This window comes from Nanorana parkeri, unplaced genomic scaffold (assembly GCF_000935625.1).
Source record: "Nanorana parkeri isolate BGI_ZX_2015 unplaced genomic scaffold, ASM93562v1 scaffold70, whole genome shotgun sequence".
Classification (NCBI taxonomy): domain Eukaryota; kingdom Metazoa; phylum Chordata; class Amphibia; order Anura; family Dicroglossidae; genus Nanorana; species Nanorana parkeri.
This window is the reverse complement of record NW_017306338.1, coordinates 378,562-399,677: the sequence shown is the minus strand read 5'-3', so window position 1 is coordinate 399,677 and position 21,116 is coordinate 378,562. Positions and strand designations below refer to the sequence as shown.

Sequence of the window (21,116 nt, the reverse complement as noted above, 5' to 3'; positions counted from 1 at the left end):
GGGGGCGGCGGCGGCGGCAAACACATTGCAGTGGCTCCATAGAGACTACACTATTGCAAGGGGTACCGCAAAAACTGGAGTCTGTCAAATACCTTTATTATATTGATCCTGCTAATAACAGATGACAATAGAAGAAATGTTAAGGAGCATATTATGCTACATGCAAGTGTGGCAATGCGATTAAATATTTGCTGACCAGGATTTTTATAACACCAAATTTTGGCGTGACACTTCATAGACTCTTCTTAGATTCTCTCCTATTTGATGAGTGTGTAGTGATACAGTGGCAGTTTGTAGTATGTTAGAACAGTACATTACAAGTTCTTTTTGATTGTCATACACTGATTTTGATTCATCTGTGTCACTTTAGGGTAAAATGTATCAGTTTTGTGGTAAAGCCTGCAGTGATGAATACAAAAAAATCAATGTGATTACGGCAATGTGTGAGTACTGCAAAATAGAGAAGACTGTTAAAGAGTTGGTGCGCTTCTCAGGAGTTGAGAAGGTGTTCTGCAGTGAAGGTTTGTTATTTGTGTTTCATTTTTTATTTCAAATATGAATAATTATTTAATATCACTATGAAATGTTATTAAAGTGTCAGCCCACCCAAATACTTATTTCATGTGCCTTTCCAACACTTTGATGAATTAATGTACCAGGGTTCCCATATAGATTAAATTTGGGTAATTATGTCTAGTAAATAATTTGCCTTTTGTGAATGCGGACCTTTATTATTGCTGTGTATTTTTATAGGTTGCAAGCTACTGTACAAACATGACATTTTTAAGAAGTGGGGAAGTTACTGTAAGATGTGCAGTTACTGCTGCCAAACCTCTCCAAAGTTGGTGCGCAATCATTTTGGAGGGAAGTTGGAAGAGTTCTGCGGCGAAGAATGCATGTCAAAATTCACAGTGCTGTTTTATCAGGTGAGTGGTCACAATTTAGGATAAAACAGGGAAACCTGAGGTTTGCATTAATGTAAGTATGCTTTTAAATCCATACTTGTGATCACATCCAGCTGATTTGAACAAGCCAGGAGACCAACACATACAGAAATCTTGCAATGGAACAGTTGTTCTACATAATTCTAATCTCATACAGTACATGGGAACAATGCAATCACTGCATACGTGCTAAAATTAAACACAGTTCACATATGTGCTAAAATGAAACACCGTTCTGTCAGATTATGCAGAGTGGGGATTGCAAAGAGAACCTAATTGTATACTTTAAAAGGTGTTGTGAACGTTTTGTGTGTCCTAATTTCATGTATGCATGAGTCTCTTGTGCTTTGTATTTTTGGTTTCTGTTTAAATTATTCCATGTCTCCTAGAATGGGATGATGTCACTAGGGTAGTTTTGCGGTAATGCTGTAACACTAAGCATTGTTACTGAAATTTGAGGGCCTGATCACATCGTGAATAGGAGCATTTTCCCAAATTATTTTATGCCAGGTTTAATCTGTTGTCCATTTCTAATAGCAACAAACTCCCTAGGCAGGCATGCAGGACAGGAAAAAAAAGTTATAAGATTCATATGACATCCTATGCATGTGCGCCTCATATATAGGTCCTTTTCAGTTTTCAGGCAGTTTTCCTCACCCTACAGCCACCTTTTCGGGCTGGCCACTAGCTATACCTGTTGAGACTGCTCTAGGAAATGTTTAATTGCATAGTTTCAGGCAGAAACAATACAGAAGTCCATTGAGTTCAACCAAAACATAAACAAATGCATAACCTACATAAACAGAACAGTATACCCACAGTTTATCCAAAAGAAAGGCAAAAACACTTATATCGCATGAATCAATTTGCTCTAACAGGGAAAAAATAAAATTTGCCTTCCTGATTTGCTAAAAGAACCAGATCTTCCCTGCATCAACACAATTTCTGAGGTTATTGCTTAATGTTTCTATCCAGTTAAGTACTGTGTATTCAGTAATGCATCCAGCTTTCTTTGAAAAACATTAGCTGGCTAGAACTAGTTATTTAAGGTAGTCTATTCCACATTTTTCACAGCTCTTACTGTGAAAAGCCTTTCTGTATGCGAAGATTAAATCTTTTTCTCCTGACGCAAAAAGTTTCCCTTCCCTTAAAAAGTTTCCCTGGCTTAAGTAAATACCTTTGCACAAAATAGCTATATAAACCATTTATGTATTTTTACATGCCGAGTATACCCCCCTTCCTTAATCTACTCATCTCAGGAAGAACAAATTCAGTTCAGATAATCTTTCCTCATGGCAGAGCTCCTCAATGCCTCTTACCAGTTTAGTTGCCCTTCTCTGTACTCTCTCTAGTTCCCCAATATCCTTTTAGTGAACTGGTGCTCAAATCTGAAAAGCATATTCCAGATAAGGTCTTACTAATGTTTTGTGCAGGTGCAAGATTATGTCTCTGTCTATACCTATTCCTGTCTATACCTCTGTCTATACCTATACCTATTTTAACACAAGAAAGTCGTTTGCTTGCTGTATAAACTGCAGCTTGGCATTGCATGCTTTAAAGGCCTCTGTCTACCAGAACTCCCAGATCCTTCTTGATTGTTGACTCCCATCAGTTGTACTGCCTCTAGAGCAGTGGTTCTCAACCTGTGTAATCTCAGGACCCACATTTGTCCTTGGTCATTAAGTCGCGACCCAAGTCACACTTCAATGAAACGACCAGCATTGCGGTACCAAAAGTTCAGGCGTGGGCAATTGAACTGTGGGTGGGAGGTGTGTTTGGGGTTCCATTCTAATGAATTGCAAAGCACCTCCCACACAAGAATGCGTAGTAGGTGCAATTGCATGGTACAGTGCGTTAAATCGCACAGGACTGTTCGGTTAACGCACTGCATTAGTGTAAACGGGCCCTCAAAAACACTGACAGACACAGACAACCACAAACAATCTCACATACACACTACAAAAAAAAAACCATTTTCTTAAGATCCACTCAGTCTCCCTACCTTACAAGAACTGGAGTGGATCCTCCCATGTACAGCACATGCTCCCGCCCACTCCACTTGACGCCGGGCAGCATATGAATGGCTGCTCGGCATGAGAACTGACACTTTCTGCGCTAGTCATAGTCGAGAAAATATATATTATTTATTATTATTATTATTTGCAAACATATCAAGCAGGGCAAATCGGTTAAGCTTCCCAATGGTCAAACTTGGTATCCCAAAGATCACATAAATTGCCAAACCAATGGAGTGATCTATCTGATGACCTGCCGATGCAATGCTTTTTATGTAGGCAAAACAATACGTCCTTTTTTCAAACGGATACAAGACCATGTCTACTTATCATCAAATGGGAAAATGACAACTCCAATAAGTAGACATGTGGGATTGTATCATAACTTTGATTCAACCACTCTACTCTTCTATGGCCTAGAACACATAAGGGAGGACACACGTGGTGGTGACTGGGACAAGATCATCTTTCAAAGAGAAACCCAGTGGATATACAGACTACGGGCCACCCAATCACCTGGACTCAATGAAAACTTAAGCTTTAGGCCTTTCTTATGATATACTTCTGATACATTTCCTACATGTAGGGCCTTATAAGGTGTTAGATGTGGGCACTCTACCAACAAATAACCAATTAAAAATATAAGTAATAAATAACAAAATAACAAACTAATATAAAATAATCACCTAGTTAATAGGTTTTCCTTCCTCCTTTCCCGCACCTTGTCGTACTCCAGTGATCTCTTCCTCATATATTTCTGTCACAGTTTCCATTTCACATCAATGAAAAAAATATATGCAATGTACAAATGTCTACTATTTATGGTTTCTTGGCCAACCTACCAATTTCGGTCCAATATGTATCATTTGGAACAATTTATGGAACAATTTATGGATCAAAATACATATAATGAAAGTTTGATGATAGATATTAAATGTATATCATGAAATGTTCGATCTATATCTTCATACATGTTCAAAGAGCCATTACGAATGCAATTCATATGTGAAAGTCTTCTCGGTGGGACCCTTATTGGACTCCCAAATCTGGATTGCTTTATATTTTTTTATTTTTATTTTTTTATTTTTTTAAGATTTATTATGTGTGCATCCCACGCTCCCTTGTCTCTTCTTTTCCTTACTCTCATTCCCTCTCCATCTTGATGCTCCGAGATCTCCACCTTATCTCTCCCCAGTTTCTTCTTCTCAACTCTTTCCCTTTTCTTTTTCTTAGCGCGAAACGTCGAGAAAATCAAGCTCCTCCATCACTTTTTCCTTATACCAATCATGTATTGTGCCAATGAAAATTTCAATTATTATGTTTTTCAATCATGTTTCATTGTATAAGTCTCTGAATGTCATCCTTATATGAATGAACTTAATCAGTGTGGAGTGAGCTTATAGGGGAATCATGTTGTCAATTTTATTAATTCTATTCACTTTTTAATCAAATAAAATTATATTTTCTAAACAAATGTTTGGTTTGTAAGTTGTCAGTCGGCTGCCCAAAAAACCCCAACTTTTCTAAATTTTATGATATACCATTTCCAGGGGTATGGCATCCTGTGCCTTGATTTAGGTCACTCCATTCCAAATCAATTTACTTTCTGCGCTAGGGGGAGGCTGAGGAGTCTCTCGCCTAGAAAAGTGGAAGGCACCAGTGACCCACTGAACAAGGAGTCGCGACCCACTTTTGGGTCTCGACCCACCAGTTGAGAATCAAGGCTCTAGAGTGTATGATGCATGCATGCTTTTAGTTCCCAAGTGGATAGTGTGGTATATGTTGAGCACAAATCAAAGCATATTGAATGAATTTACTTTCCTACATACTGTCAGCAGGTCAGGTACATTTATGCATATAAACCATTATGATTGTGGGTTGTTGAATGGTTAAGTAAAAAATCTAATAAGTTTTTTCTATTTTCTTAGATGGGTAAATGTGAAAGTTGCAAGCGACAAGGCAAGCTGAATGAATCACTGAAGTGGAAAGGGGAGATGAAGCACTTTTGTAACCTAACGTGTTTAGTGATGTTTTGCAGTCAGCAGAGCCCAGGAGAATTGTCCCCAGTCAATAATACAGGTTTGTTCACGCAGCACGGTCATACCTATACGCAGTACTGTTCACCAGGACAAATGGAGAGCATGGACAGAAATGGCAATAAAAACATGACACAGGATCGAACTCTTCCCCACACTATCCAACACTAAAAAGAAGTTTTAAGTTTGTGTACATTTGAAAGCCCGACTTCAGTCAGCAAACCTGAATCTGGAAGGATTAGAGCTTCTAAGGATTTGACTGCTGCCAGTATCCCTGTTAGGAAGATATTCCCCTGTCTGGATAGGAAATTATGAGAAATCTATTCAGTGGGAGCACAGACAAAACCATGTTTTAGTAGAACTGGAAAATGGTTAGAAGTTCTAAAAGTGTTTTTTTTGCTGTGTGCACTTTTTTTGTCTCGGACAACCACTCCCCCATTACTTTTCCTGTCACAGGGACAGGATTTAAGGAAAAAATGTCCTATAAACCTGGCTTTTTAACCTTTTCTGTCTCTATTCAAAACTAAAACAAAAGGCTGTAGTTAGGCCTTAATTATTTTTTTATGTGTAATGTTTTTAATGTTCCTTAGTTTCATTGCTACAAGGAATGTCTTTGACCATTTAGGGAAAAGGAGTGTTGTCTTTGTTACTTTTGTTAATGACTTTAGTAAGCACATGCTCTGTTGTTTTGCAGTATCCAATGCCCCCATGATTCAACCAGTCGCAGCTTCCACAGGCTCCTCTGGAGCAAAGGATTCTACTCCAGTCATTGCCAATGTGGTGTCACTTGCAAGCGCCCCAGCTGCACAACCTACTGCGAACTCTACCAATGTCTTACAAGGTAAGGAGCAAAAAAATGACAGGAGTACACTATACAGGTTTTTTATGTTGTCCGCTTAAGCGGTGAACTAGTCTCAAGCAGGTTAGTTGAGTTTACTAATCATTTATGGTGGTTTCCCATTTTTGCAATGTATTTACATGCATTTTAAGTGGACTACTGAAGCACTACAATGCAAGCAAAAGTGTACCTGACACTTTTTTTTTTGCAATGTAGTGCTTTGTATCTGTATTGTGATGTGCTGCAGCATGTTGCGTGCTACTGTACAGTGCTTTTGGGTGCCATTTACAATGATTGGCCACAACGTACTGCACATGGTGCCATGCATTGATGCATGCTGCAGATTAACTCTTTCGTGACCAAAGGGCATTGAAGCCTAGATGCCTAAGCCATATTTGGCACCATCTGTTCATTTATTTAAATTTACTATACCTTTTTTTAGTAATTTGACTATGAATAATTTTCCCAATTCATCTTCTAAACAGCACAGGAGAAAGAGGGGATCCACACACCTTCAAACAGGAAACGCATAATCCACAATTAAAGTAAAAGGGGCCATCCCCCCCAACCACCTAAGTTGTGTTTCCTCCAGCTTACCAGGAACATCAGAGCAGTTTGTTATTGATACATAGGCCTTCATTTTAGTTACAGGATCCTCCCAGTGTATGTTCCCCCACGATTTAAGGAACAGGCGACCCAGAGGGGTTGCATGCCTGAGATAGGATTCATTAACTTTTCTTTTGTTTTTTTTATTCTAGTTCTGGGATCCTTCCCCGCTATCACCTTCATTTTTTTTCCCCCCAAGGTCCCTTCTCCGCAGGAGGAGAAGCAACTATCCCCGTGGATGCAGAGGCTCTAGTTGAGCCCTCTCTTACTCACATTTGGCCAGGCCTTGAGTTCTCTCCTGTGTTGCCTCTCGTGGTGTGAGGTAAGGTGGGAGCCATTGGTGGCCAGCCATGCTCCCTATGTATGCTGCCAACTTGTGGATGGCATCCTTGGGCTCTTGTTGTAGGGGATGCTCGCAGTTGGAACAGGTTCATACACCTTTTTTCTGGGGGGCCATTTTGAAACTGAGCAGTGCAGGTGTGAGTACACCCTGGTGCCAGCATCCACCAATACCAGGGAAGGAGTGAAAGCGCGTGGGGATGGAGCCGTGGTGCGCTCATGAACCTGGAGTTTTTCAGGAGTGTTTAGCAGACTTCTTCTGGTCAGCAGCACTACACCATGTAGTCTGATTCCGCCATGCCGAAAGCTACAGGTTAAGCAGATTTGGACATTAAATGTGGGCTAGGTAGGCTCCTCCAACCCTGGTTTATGTGACACATTTTGCCACTGTTACAGCTAAGACTGTGGGTCATGTCTAAGGGGCGGTTCACACCACATCCAGTGCGTTCCTGTATGGTTAGTGGCCGGAATGCACTGATCGCATAATTAAAGCCTCCCGTGTTTTGGGGTTGAAGGGCTTGTGACCGCTCAGACGGGAAGGCTGCAAGTACAGCTCTCCTGTCTCGGTGTTCACACTGAGCAGACCGGAGAACAGATGTTCTCGGCTCTGCTCCCTGCTCTCCATCCTGAACTAATTTGCCATAGCCCCGGGTCCCCTAGAAGAGTTTAGGGACCCCGAAAACCATGGCGTGGTGGGCGAAGAGAGAGGCGATGTTCGTGGAGGCGATGCAAAGTGACAATCAGGCTGCTTACAGGTGATCTTGAGCAGCTGTACAGCCGCCTTTTGATCACTGGTACAAAATGGCTCCCCCTCTACAATTAGCCTTCTGCATGCCCGAAGCAAGGCTAAATGTAGGAAAAAAAACTACCCGCCCGAAACTGCATATCCTGGGCGTTGGACGATAGGAATTCCACACCCCTGGACTTGCATAACTTAACTCACATCAGTTTCACTATAATCTCCCCTTAGTGCTAGAAGGGAGTCAGACTTTTAATGGGCAGATCGCCTGATGTTTGTGCCAGCGATAGTCATGCTCGTTATTTAAACAAGCCCTTTCTGCCTGATGGCACTCCTCCTATGCAGGTTTTGGGAAGCTTGGGTAGTTATAAGCTGGCATTCCAACATTCAGGTTTTAGTGAAGACATGTGTACACAGAGTGCACAGTATAATCCCCCTATGATGTTGGAGGGCAGAGATCTTCTGTGTACTTGCAAGAGTCTGCTGTCTGTTAGTTCTTGCGTGTCGCTTTTATGCATTTATTATGTAGTTTGTGGGTTATCATTGTTTCTGCATTGAGGACAGAGATATTGTATGCAAATGCCTTTGCTGATCGATGAGACTGGGATCTGACTTAGGGCTAGTTCACACCAGCTGCAGTTGTGATGCAGTCTGTTCACTTTGGCAGCTGCATCCAAAATACATCATAATACTTTCCTATGGGATTTCTGGTGCTCTGTTCACACCAGTGCAGTCCGTTCTGATGCAGTCCGAAAAAATACTGCTTGCCCTATTTAGCTGTATCGGATCACAACATCAAAAATGCACGCTATCGCACCTGAAATCCCATTTTTAAGCTAAAAAAAAAAGCGTCAATCGCGGTCAAAACCCATCACACTGCAGCTGCGCAGACGTATGCAGTTATGGCGTTACCTAGCCCTTATGGTTTTGATCATCAAAGATACAGCAAAGTTCACTTTGATTGCACTCTTAAAGAGGGCGCAGTTGGTGAGTCTTTGCAGACTAATCATTTCCCCTCCACTAAAACTTCCAGAGGAGAGCAAGCTGTTTTGTCAGGGCCCAGTTCTGCATCACCAGAACTTACGGCATGGCTACTGAAAAGGAAATCCTGATCGGTAAGGAGCTATAGGACAAAGCAGGGGCGGACTGACAACACAATGGGGCCCCTGGGCAATACAGTATTATGGGGCCCCCTTGTGCTCCACCCATATACAAGCCCCGTCCACAGCCGAAGGGCTGCTGTACGGGCTATTCATAACAGCCCGTACAGCAGCTGAGTGGCTCAGCCGAGCCGAACCCATAGGCTTCAGCTTGGCTGAGTAGTATTCACAGCCGAAGCAGGGAGAAAGGTCAGCCGAAGCCGACCGATCTTCACACAGATGACAGCTGGGCGGAGCCAGCCGTGATCTCACGGCTAGCTCCGCCCAGTTGTAATAGATCAACGTCCCCAAATGACCAGGGGATGCTGATCTGTCATTAAACAAGAACAACTGGGCGTCACAGCCGGCTCCACCCAGTTGTTATTTATTGGCCGGGACCTACTAGAAGACTCTGGCAGATGCCGGCCAATAGGAAACAGGATGTGCGTTGTTTTTAAAAAAATATATTTTAAATTTTTTTAAACTTTTCCTATTTTTCTACATTTTTTTTTCTTTAACTTTTTTTCGATTCTGCTCGCTACCACGGAGGTACTGAGCAGAATAGCCAAGTCGAATGCCACTCGCGGCATTTCGCTATTTACTTACTGCCGTTTGGCCCCTATGAGAATAGGGGTGAACAGCAGTGAGTGAGCTGCCGGAGCTGCGGCTCAGCCGATCCAGATATTGCTCAGCCGAACATGCAGAGCATGTTAGGCTGACCGAAGGCAGCCGATGTACGGCTGATTTTAGCCGAGGTACAGCTGAAGTCAGCCCTACAAGGCTGAAGTGAATAGCCGAACAGCGTTCCGCTCACTTCACTTCGGCTCCGTTATACACTCGGTGAATAACCCCCATAGCGTTTGCGCACGTGACGCAAACACTATATGTGAAACAACTGCACAGATTCTGCTCGTTTGCAGCTATTATATAGCCGTGAACGTGCAGAATCTGCTGCATTATCGCGATTGCACTATTTTGGGGGCCGTGTACGGTTTCGTACAACGCGGTCCAGCAATAGTCTGAACAAAGCACATAAAAGTGCATTGTTTTTTCCAGTGTGAATGGAGCTTTAACCTGCGTGACCCCCCAAAATACTGCAAGCGCGATAATCTGTCAGATTCCACGCGTTAGCGGCTATTTAATGGCCGCAAACGAGCGGAATTCGTGCAGTTCACATATATCATTTGCGCCCCGTGCGGGCTCCCACTTGAAAAACCGCACGGGAAGCGCAAACACTGTATGTGAATGGAGACTAAAAGGTTAAAAATCTTCCCATTTACAGCTCAAAAAAAAGGTCATTAAATTCACTTACCAGCATCAGGGCTCCCGATCCCCAGGTTCCAGTCAGGGTTTTTGTAGAACCCCTCCAGTATGAGGCTCTCGTGCCTCCGTCTGCCCACTGCGGCACGCCCCCATCCACTGCGACACTCCCCCACCTCGGAGCTCTTCTCGGCCGCGCCACTGTAGGAGATGCGGCTCTGTTAAAGCGGCAACGGCAGTGTATAGTGGGCCCGGGAGGCGGGCGATACTGCCGTCGCCGCTTTAACAAACCCGCGTTCTATTCCATGCTGACTGAAAAGGGCATGGGGGTCGGTGACGGGCCCCCTCTTTTGGCCGCGGGCCCTCGGGTAATGCCCGACTGCCCGTATGGCCAGTCCGCCCCTGGACAAAGTCATATCTACCCTCTTAGTTAGTAGGAAAAGTAATCACTACAGCTGTTTATGGTATAATATGGAAAAGATTTTCCTTTTGGGTCAATAATGATTTTTTTTTCACTAACCCATTATCTCGTCAGTGCTCAACTAGCTGCAGGAGGGGGCAGACATATTGGGGGAGATTTATCATGGCATGCAATCAGCTTCTCTCTTCTGTTTGTTTAGTTAAGATTTGAAAATGAAAGATCGAAGCTGATTGGTTGCCATGCACTTCTGCTTCAGATTTTCTCTGCTCCAGTTTTGATACATTTCCTTCAATGTATTTCTACAATGTTAACCTTTCTACTGCAGCAAGTACTACTGTGGGCCAGTAACTGGATATAAACAAGCTTACAGCCACATTAACGCTGGGAGTTAGTTTATACCTACTGTGAAATGTAATCTCGGTGGCTGTAAAGTTGCCCGATTCCCATGCACATACACACACAAATTCACACATGCTCAATCTCACACAGGAGAAACTTCAGACTCTCTTTTCTCAGACTTGAGCTCTTTAGTCCAAAAGTCATCCAGCTCTTTTTTCTTTTCCATGATAGTTCTGGGTGTAATAGTAGCCCCCTTCAAGGCATTCATGTTTGCCTCGTTTCACTCCAGACCTCTATAATGCAGCATTCTGTCATCATGGACAAGTCAGTCCAGTCCCTGGACAAAACAAGGAGCCAGGTTTTCCCTGGCTTGGTGAGTCAGAAATCCATCTCTTGATTTTGGGAATTCATTTCTTCCAGTCTTTTAGAAAATCCCACATTATGAATGTCAGCCTATTGGGCTGGGGAGGAGTCCTGGAAACCCAGTCCATGCAGAGGACTTAGTCCTCAGAGCAGTCTTGTCTTCTGATCAGCATCCTGCAGCTTCAGGGTATTTGGCTGTTTTTGCTGTGCTGGAGCATCTTGCTGGAAGGTCACCCACAGCGCCTCTGCACTCGCGTACAGAAGTCTCACCGCGTTAAGAAATGGAGATTGGATCCTGTCATGGAAAACGTTTACTTCTTTTTATTTTTTGTCCCCCCAAATTTTTTAAAATGAAAAAAATTTTTTAATTTATATATTTTTTTTTATATTTACTTTTCTGTTAGGGGCTTTGGGTAAATATCGGGGATCTAAACAGACCTCTGATATTTCCCCTTTAAAATAGGAAAAGAGATTGAGGACACAGATTACTCAATCTTTTTCTGCAGCCCCCCTCTACACTGAGTGCTCCTGCTCATTCATAAATTGAGATAATATCCGTTACCATGTCCACAATCATAAATGAACAGTGGTAGTGATGTAGAGCACTTCCTGTTCATTCATAACTGGGAACACCGTAAGCATACCATGTCCTGCGTTATTTACAAACACTCAAAGTACTGATTGCTGTGTGTTTGTACTCTGCTCTCTCTCCTGACTCGCCTGTCACAGGCGATCTTAGCCTTCTAAGATTGCTGGCAGCTGTCTCCTCCCTGCCGCACTCGGCCTCCTGACCTTTTCTCTCCCTTCTGCTCGGGACTGGTCTGTTTCCCATCCGACACAGGCTGGGAGAGCAGAAGGGACACAGGCCAGCACCCAGCAGGGAGGAGAGAAGCTAGGGATGGGCCGCATTTTCGGCTGTATTGATACTATCAGCATGTTGCCCATAGTACCATTTTCGGACGATATTTTGGTACATCCCTAAAAAAAGTGTTCTAAAATGTATAAAAGATAGGGGATTCAATGTCTGAATGTATAAGCAAAAGATATGATACTGTACAAAAGAGTTAGCCTGAAACAAAAACTATGTAACTGTATCTTCAAGACAAATGAGTCTGATGCCGCTAATCCACAAGACACAGAGAGGGAGCTCCAAAGAACAAAACTAAAATAAAAACACAATTGAAATGTTTGAAGGTATTGCACTCACAGATAACTGTGGGTGGAGAGCAGCAAAACAGTGAATCCAGCCACGGAGGAGGTCACATGAGTGCACATAGACAGAAATAAGCCCTGGCTGCAGGTTGTATCCCAACTGCAAGTGGCTACAAGGAGATCACCATACCACCCACCATTCCTGGTTGGAAGGTACAGTCTCTGCACGGGTGCCCGATTCCTCCCGCTATGGTCATTACCTCACTCTGGGAATGTGTTTTGGAGAGACACTCCCCTTCATCAGCACCAGACGTTCCTCGGCCGACAACATCTGGACATGGGGTAGAGGTCCCCACACCTGTGTTTCAGAACCTGTGTCACAGTGGAAGGGGCACTGCATTTGGACCTACTGGCCTCCAACAAACGGGACAGGTTTGCCTTTAGGTACGAGGATCCTTTAGCAGAAACAGTGAATGCTTTGGTCCCTCTATGGGATTAGTACACCCTTATCTATGCTTTTCCAACACTGAACTTCTTTCTTGCCTGCTTTACATGTTTGAGATGGAGACATTTTAGTGAGCCTCCTATCTCTGGATTGGCACAGGCAGATGTGCCACTCGGACCTGCGATGACTGATGATTTGACCCTATGTGACCTCTTCTAGATCGTCTGAATTTTCTGTCTCGAGGACCAATTGACCATCTTGCTTCAGAGGCACTGGCTTTAGCAGCATGACTTTTGAAGCCCAGATATTGCGTAACATACTTTGAATTTGTGATTTCTGGCATGTTAAAACTAGGATATCTACTTTCAGCACGGTCAGTTGGTGTGAGTATCGGGGCTTCCACGCTAGAAGTTTCTTTGAGGGATGGAGCTTCTCCTTCTTACACTGAACCTATGTTAAGCTTTCAGCACTATGAAAGGTCAGGTTTTTGCATCTTGTTTCAGAGACTGCTGACCTTTTAAATCTTAAGACCTTTGTTCAAGGAGTCTCCCATGTAGCTTCCCTATTTGTTCCCCTGTGGGTCCATGGAATCTGAATCTCATTATCTTGTGCTTTAGAAAGCACTGTTTGAATCCATTAGAGACAGCCCCCTCTCTACTCTCTCTCACAAAGTGGTATTCTTTATAGCCCTTACCTGTTTGAGGCTAGTGTCTGTACTGGTGGCTTCATCCTGCAAGGAACCTGTTTTGGTTTTTCATAGGAGCAGGGTGGTATTGAGGCCCAGGTCTTCCTTCTTGCCTAAGGTAGTTTCTCCCTTGTGTTTATCAAGCTGATCGATTTTCATGTTGATATTGAAGAAAAAAACTGTACTTTAATTTAATGCAAAATTTCAGTCCTTCCACCTAATTTGAAGTCGCAGTTCTATTTGCCCTTTTATTTGACATGGGTGCTTATCCAGAACTTTGTTTGTTTTTTTTGTTTTAGGTGCTGTTCCAACTGTAACAGCTAAAATAATTGGCGATGTAAGTATACTGATGTTCCACGTGAGAACTTTTATTGACTTATTTGATTCCATGCATTTGTTGGTAATATCTAATGATCTCTCTTTCAGGCAAGTACCCAAACAGATGCCCTAAAACTTCCTCCCTCACAGCCCCCTCGACTTCTCAAAAACAAAGCTCTACTGTGCAAGCCAATCTCCCAGACCAAGGCAACCTCTTGTAAACCTCACACACAACACAAGGAGTGTCAAACAGGTACAAGTGAAGTCAAAGTTTATTTGTTCATGAGATCAAGCTTTTGTTTTGGGGTTGGGGGCCATATTCTTCTTCTTCGTCATGGAGTTGCAAAGCAATCAATATATTGACACTAAACTCTTAAAAATGCATTCAATACCCATTAACAAAAATGCATTTTATTTGTGTATTACTAAGCTGTAGACCCTCCAATCATCTCTGAATTTGTGCTGGCACAGTCCTTCCTTCTGGAGGGTGCATACTTTTGTTCCCCACACTCCCTATGTGTGCTGTAAAGTAGCCACTACTCCAAGCTCACTTCCATGATGGACTATATTTTCAATACAAATTAGTAAACTGAATGTGAGCTTGTAGTTCATCAGGGGAACAAGCTTGGAGCGGTGACTACATTTCAACACATACAGGGACCATGGGGAACAAAAGTAGCCACCCTCCAGAAGGACAGCATACAGATCTTCAATATGTTCATATCCCAAAGAATATAAATACTACATAGTGTAAAATCTTTTACAAATTAAAAAGTGCTAAGAACCTGCATTAAAATCAAATACGTAGCGCTGCATTACACGAAATCGGCCATTCTCCACTAAATTTCCGTAGATCCGAGCGTTCATCTGGGGTGGAACAGAGCTTAGGCCTACAGAGGGTGGAATTAAGTGGAGACTGTCTGACTTAGGCCCCGTTCACATGTAGCGAATTATTGCGCGATTTCGCGCATTTTTACCGCGCGATATCGCGAGAAGTCGCCGGCCAATGCTATTCAATGGAGCTGTCTTAACTCCATGTCGCGGTCGCAAGTCGCTTCTACCGGACCCTTTTTCGGCGGATTTTGCGCGATTTTGCCCTTTTTCTATGGAGCCCGACGGAGAAGGTCGCGCTACCGTCGCTGGAACGTCGCCCCGAAAGTTGCGCTATCCCGGCCGTGCGGATCCGCTGCAAAAGGTATGTCGCTACGTGTGAATGGGGTCTTAATGTAATGCAGCGCTGCTTATTTGGATTTAATGTAAGGTTTTTAGCAAATTTTTAATTAAAATTAGTGAAAGATTTTGCACTATGTAGTTATTTTCTTTGGGATATGAGAACATATTGAAGATTAGCTGTATGCTGGTTGATTTGAACGTCTATTAGTCGTAGTGGAGGAGGAAATATGGAAAACTGACAGTGATTACTGTATAAGGTGTGCTTTTTGACCATTTTGTCCATGGTCTATGTGTTCTGGTGAGTGCAATTCTTAGCACACAGAATTGGAGATATCACCTGGATGCACTTTTTTGTGGTTGCAGTGGAGCACAAAGTGGATTTGTATATTACACTATTTATGGGACAATTTGAGAAAACACTGAACTTTTGAATTATATGGAACAATTTTGATAGTAGAAGTGTTTATAGTGTGGGGCACAAAGTGGGTGAAATCACTTTTTTTTTTTGTTATCGAAGGATCACTTTGCACACTCTCAATATATATTTTTGTAGTTCTTTAAGAATTATTTATGGTTTTATGTCCATACAGAGCAGAGAGTCTCTTAAATTCAATCTCCGAAACTGTTAAGCTCTTTCAGAACTATTAAGTGGTATAAGTCTGGAACTGGGCATGGGGTTCCTCTGTGTACATTTCTACCAATATTCAAAGAGACAAAGAAAATTGTCAGAGTTGCACAACTGGGTCTCGTAGGTCAGGGGGATGGTGAATACCAGTTCCTTTTAAATTGTATCTGAAAGCTTGTAAAACTCTAATCTTATAGTCTGATGTAAAGGATAGTGAACAATCCAAAGATACTAGTAAAAAGAATACACAACCGGGCACCCAGTTATATGTCCTTTTTTCATTTTACATTTCTCCTAATGAATGGCACAGTTATAGTTATGTTATATCTGTTGTATGACTGCCATGTATTTATTTGCAGAGGATGATGGAAAACCACAGATCTTGGTGCTTCCTGTACCCGTGCCAGTATTTATTCCTGTTCCTATGCACCTGTACACCCAGTTTGCCCCAGTCCCGCTAAGTATACCTCTACCTGTGAGTTTCTCTTCTAGCCAAATGCTAATGTTAGAACTCTCCTGTTAAAGCTGTTTATTACAGAGCAAAATCAAATATGGACTTCATTTTTTTTATGTTGGAAAATTATTGTATGTTATTTTAATAGTCAGAGCTGTATGTGTATTTCCCATGTTGATGTATGAACAAAAGCAAAACTATTATAAAATAAAGCACAGTTTATATTTACTGCATAAAGGGTGAACATTTGGTAGTGAGGGTAAAGTATCCTGATGTGTTGTCCTTGACCGTTAAATTGCGGTTTGCAAATGCGTTTTTGAACACACCTTTAAATGGTATATGAACCCAAACAATGAACTTCTTTTTTTTGCTTTTTTTTGGTCTAACTATACCTTTTGAAAATGGTCTTGGTTATATCTGTTTGAAAAAATTAAAAGGAAAAAATATCCGAAATCTAGTACAGTCCTGTGTACTTGAGCTGCAGCTAGCGATTTATTTTCAGAATCTATTAATTGACAGATAATTTTTTCCATGAATCGACTAATCAGATAAAAACAAAATACCATGTTTTATTTAAAATACACAAGCGGAGTTTTACAAACATTTTTATTTCAGAATAAAGCTGCATGCCCAGTTTTTTGTAATCGCACTGCACTGGAACGCATGGCATTGCAGTACCGCACGTTCCAGTGTGGGCTTTTACAGGGGGGTCGCGCATTTGTTTTTTTTAAAATAATTGTATGCATTATATTGGACAATTTAATTAGTTTCATGGATTTTAAATAATCTGAATTGAAAAACTCCAAGCCAATATAATAAAATAACACCCCTAAATTGGCCCAAAAGTATTTTTATGTATGTAGGTGTACCCGACTTGTGTTTTCGTTAGTGTGCGCCCGTTCACTGAGGACTTTTACATTAAATGTTTTGTAATTATTTTGGCTTTTCTTACAAGCCCCCTATTTGATAGCACTATGGAGGTGACAGGTTCTCTTTAAGGTAACATTAGGGATGTTTTAGACCCCTAGTGTCACTTTCCACTTAACTGGGGAATGACGGCTGCCTACTGAGGCAGCTGAGTGTAAATACAGCATGCAATGGCTGGAAGCAATAGCCAGCCTGCTATTGGCCATTTCAAATTGCAATAGCAGGCTGGCTATTGCACCCACCCACTGCCTGCTGTCAATCAACAGAGGAGGGACCAAGGAGAAAGTTCGGCCTTCGGGTCCTCCTCTGCTTATTGACAGCAGGCTGTGGGTGGGTGGGTGCAATAGCTAGCCTGCTATTGCAATTCAAAATTATTATTATTGTACAAGATTTATATAGCGCCAACAGTTTGCGCAGCGCTTTACAATATAGGGAAGACATTACAGTTACAATACAAATCAAGACAAGATGGTAAGGAGGGCCCTGCCCCTGAGGGCTTAGGCTGGCTATTTCTCCCAGCCGCTGGAGGGAAGATTTGACGCCACCTTTCTTCCTCTGGCAAAAGGGGTGGGCACGGGGAGCCATGGGGTAGCAGTGGAGCCATAGAGAGCAGGGCAGCGTGGGCACGGGGAGCGACAGGCAGTGCGGGCATGGGGGAGCGGCATGGTAGGCGGCAGAGAGGCTTTACGGGGGAGCGGCAGCGCGGGCACGGGGAACGTAGAGGTACAGCAGCTGACAGGCGGAAAGGTAAGGCGACACAGAATGGCTGGTACAAATTATCTGATCAGATCACTAGTATAAAATGCGCAGCGGCTTAACCATCTTAATGGCAGCATAAATTGCTTGAGTCGTGTACTTCCCTGGAGAGTCCACAGGCAGTTCTGTTTCCTTACTATAGAACGTTGCCCAAGTGGGATAGTGTAAATCCATGAGTGCTTATGGACCTGGTTACTAGAAGATAGATCCTCCTGTGACCAAGGTTAGTCTTCTGAAGAAGTCTCCTTACACTCTTTTCTTCTTTCTATTCTCTATTGGGTTAAGATTTTTAGTGCGAGTATTGAGATTTTTACCTCTAGCTTCCCTATTCTACACTTTTATAGGGTGAAACCTTATGGTCCCTAGAATCATATATTCCAGAGGGCAGGTTTGCAGGCTGGCTATCACACCCTTAAAACATTTATGGGTGAGAGTTGGAAGGACTGCTCTTCCTTCTGCCCCTGATGTCCTTGTACGCGAGGTTGCATTCCAGTATATCCTCATTCCTGCCTACCTCTTTTTATACAGGTGTTGTTCATCACCCCACCCTCTCAAAGGGATTCACGGTTACTACTAGGGATGCACAGATGCCAGTTGTTGTTCGGTACTCACCAAACACTGATACCGGCATCCGTGGTCCCCGATTATCAGGAAGATGGTCTTCTATTGCACGAACACCGGCTTCATGTTCTGAGGCAGTCTGGCTTCCTGACCTAGCAACAAGTGAAGCCGGATTCCTGGCCAAACGGGAAGGTGGGTCATGACGTGCCACCCGATTTGCAGATTGGACAGGAAGCCAGGCTGCCTAGCAATAAGTAAAGCTGGCTTCCTAGCCAATCAGGAAGCTGACTCCATGCCCCAACCCCTGCTGTACTGACGGTCAAAGGAAGGTCTCCCTCTAACCGAAAGTTCCGGTATCGGGGTTAAGTATCTGAGCATTTGGGCGAGTACTCACCCAAATGCTCGGTATCGGTGCATCTCTAGGGATTCTTTTTCCTCTCTCCCATGAGCTTTTCTGCTGAGAGGGCTCTCCACATCCATTCTTGTCTTTTTAAGTGATTACTTGTCTATAAGCTAACCTCTTTGTTGTTATGGTGCTACCTCCCACTAAAGTGAAGAACAGCCTTTGGCTGTTTCTAAAAATGTTTTGGACTTGCATTGTCTGTCAAAGCTTCCTTAACAAAAGTCAAGAATTTGCTAGGTAGTAATAATTACTATAACCAAATAGTATCTCCTAATAAAAGAAAGCATTTTACCTGTGTTTTACCTTACCTTTTATTGACTTTCTTTAAAAGTACCCCTGGATGTTCAAGAAATGCATTAATTGGATAAAGGCTGTAGCTGCAAGGGCGATTTCAGTAGCTCAGTTGCACTTCTGAAATTGCTAGGGATTGTTTGCTAAAAGTAGAGGTCATTTGCTCCCTGTGGTTTAGGCAGCATGAGTAGCATGTTGTTGTACATTTTATTTGTATTATTTTTATAATCTATTTTTTTGATCGGATAACAAAAAATAAATACCATCTTTTATTTAAAATGAAATACACAAATGCAGCTTTACAAACATAAAGTTTGTAAAACTACATGCACAATTTTTTTTGCAATCACACTGCACTAGAATGCACGTCATTGTGGTACCGTGTGTTCCAGTGTGGGTGATCACACTGTGGGTGGGAGGAGCGTTTGGGGTGCCATTGAAACGAATGGCACTGCAGCGCACCTCCCGCAGCAGAATTTGACAGGCTGAAACCGAAAATTACTAACCCCCCCACCACCACCTTTTTATAATTTTTTGTGGCAAGATTCCACAGATGGCAGCTGACTGTAAATACAGCAGGTAGTGGGCTGGTGCAATTACCAGCCTGCTATTAGCCATTTCAAATCCCAACTAATCAATAATGAGAATAGTTGACAACTGTTCTCAATATTGATTTATTATCTATTAGTTGGTTGCCCTATAGTTATTATTTATTTTTTGTAATTGGTTACTTGGGGCCCATTAACACCATTGCAGTGCAGTGTGCACTACAGTGCCATTAATTTGTGCATTGTAGTGCACTGCCTCAGAAAAAATACTGGAGCTAAGTTTTTCCTTTTTACCCTAGTGTGTTGGCATCCCATGCAAAGTAAATAGGCTGCCTTAACGCAAACCTTGTTAACGCACAACATAATGCAACACACCAATGACGACAGGAGTGAATGGGCCCATAGTGATTTTAACATTGCATTGCATTTGAGCTACTAAAATTTGTCTTTGCATCTTTACCTAAACTATCTTCTATATATGATTTGAGCTTTGGATTGCAAGTGTCATATGATTTTTAGAACAGGGAATATAAAAAACAAATGTACTTTCCTGTAGATTCCTGTTCCAATGCTGATCCCCACAACTCTGGACAATGCTGATAAAATCATAGATGCTATTCAAGACCTCAAAGAAAAGGTTCCATCCGATCCCTTTGAGGCGGACATTCTCCAGATGGCAGAAATGATTGCAGAAGATGAAGAAAAAGAGAAAACATTATCACACGGAGGTGAGCAACAATAGTGGTGTGAGCTTTAGCAAAAGCAGACGTTGATGTTACCATGGTGATTTTGACTGATGTCTAGTCAAATATTTTGGGTGTTAGAGGTATATTGACATTACTTTAATTCACATTACCCTATTCTGATATTGTCAGAATAATGAGCTTGGTATTCTACCTTTTTGTGTTTGGCTTTGTGGGTACAGATTGTCTAAGATTGACTGACCCCAACATCTAATAATTGGGTATAGAAAAGTTTTGAAGGGGATTGGTGGAAGAAGATCATGGTGCTGGAGTTTGTGGAGCAAAGGCACATAAAGAATTACTATCAACACAACAACCTAAAAGGAGGGGATCCCCACATGCTCGGATTGTTCTCTAATAATAAATGACGCTGACTCTTTATTTTGCAGCATGGGATAGTGGTCCTTTTTGATATTACTCTTTCAAACGCTAAATATTTGTGAGTAGGTTCTCATTGTTTATTAATCGCCAAGATATATCCTCAACTATACTGCATATAGGTTGGTGGGTTTTTTGTTGTTTTTTTCCACCCATAATTACCAATGATAGAGTGAACACGGTTTTAAAATTGCTGTGTTTGTCACAGATCAGGGGAGTACATACAGTGGAGACTTGGAATCTGAAGCCGTGTCTACACCACACAGCTGGGAGGATGAATTGAACCACTACACTCTGAGGTCAAATAACTTGCAGGAAACAGACCCTGATCTTCAGCAGCTATCCAGAGTGGGAATTGAGCAGGACTTGGAGACAGACTTCCCAACAGGTTTGTCAATGGTTGAATTTTACATTTTTGGAGGACGTTTAGAATAAACAAGCCACAATATTTTAGGCAAACCTAAATATACTTACATTGATCATGCATTTGTAAAACTGGATGATCTTAAGTCCATATTTGTAAGGAACTTTGGCACATAACTGATTTTGATAAACATCCTTTGGGTCTGAGCTTTTCTGTTTGTTGTACAGTATCCTCAAGTACTCCTAGCTTGAATC

General features: G+C 42.3%; 1 protein-coding gene across 1 annotated transcript in view; it reads left to right on the top strand.

Moving 5' to 3' along the window:
* ZMYM4 (zinc finger MYM-type containing 4) overlaps positions 1–21,116 on the top strand; it is an 86,797-nt gene that overhangs the window by 54,345 nt on the left and 11,336 nt on the right. The window contains 9 exon segments of the mRNA XM_018576595.1: positions 371–521; positions 754–926; positions 4,888–5,038; positions 5,690–5,836; positions 13,621–13,658; positions 13,748–13,892; positions 15,797–15,912; positions 19,934–20,118; positions 20,672–20,886. Coding sequence (XP_018432097.1) covers positions 371–521; positions 754–926; positions 4,888–5,038; positions 5,690–5,836; positions 13,621–13,658; positions 13,748–13,892; positions 15,797–15,912; positions 19,934–20,118; positions 20,672–20,886 — 1,321 coding nt within the window.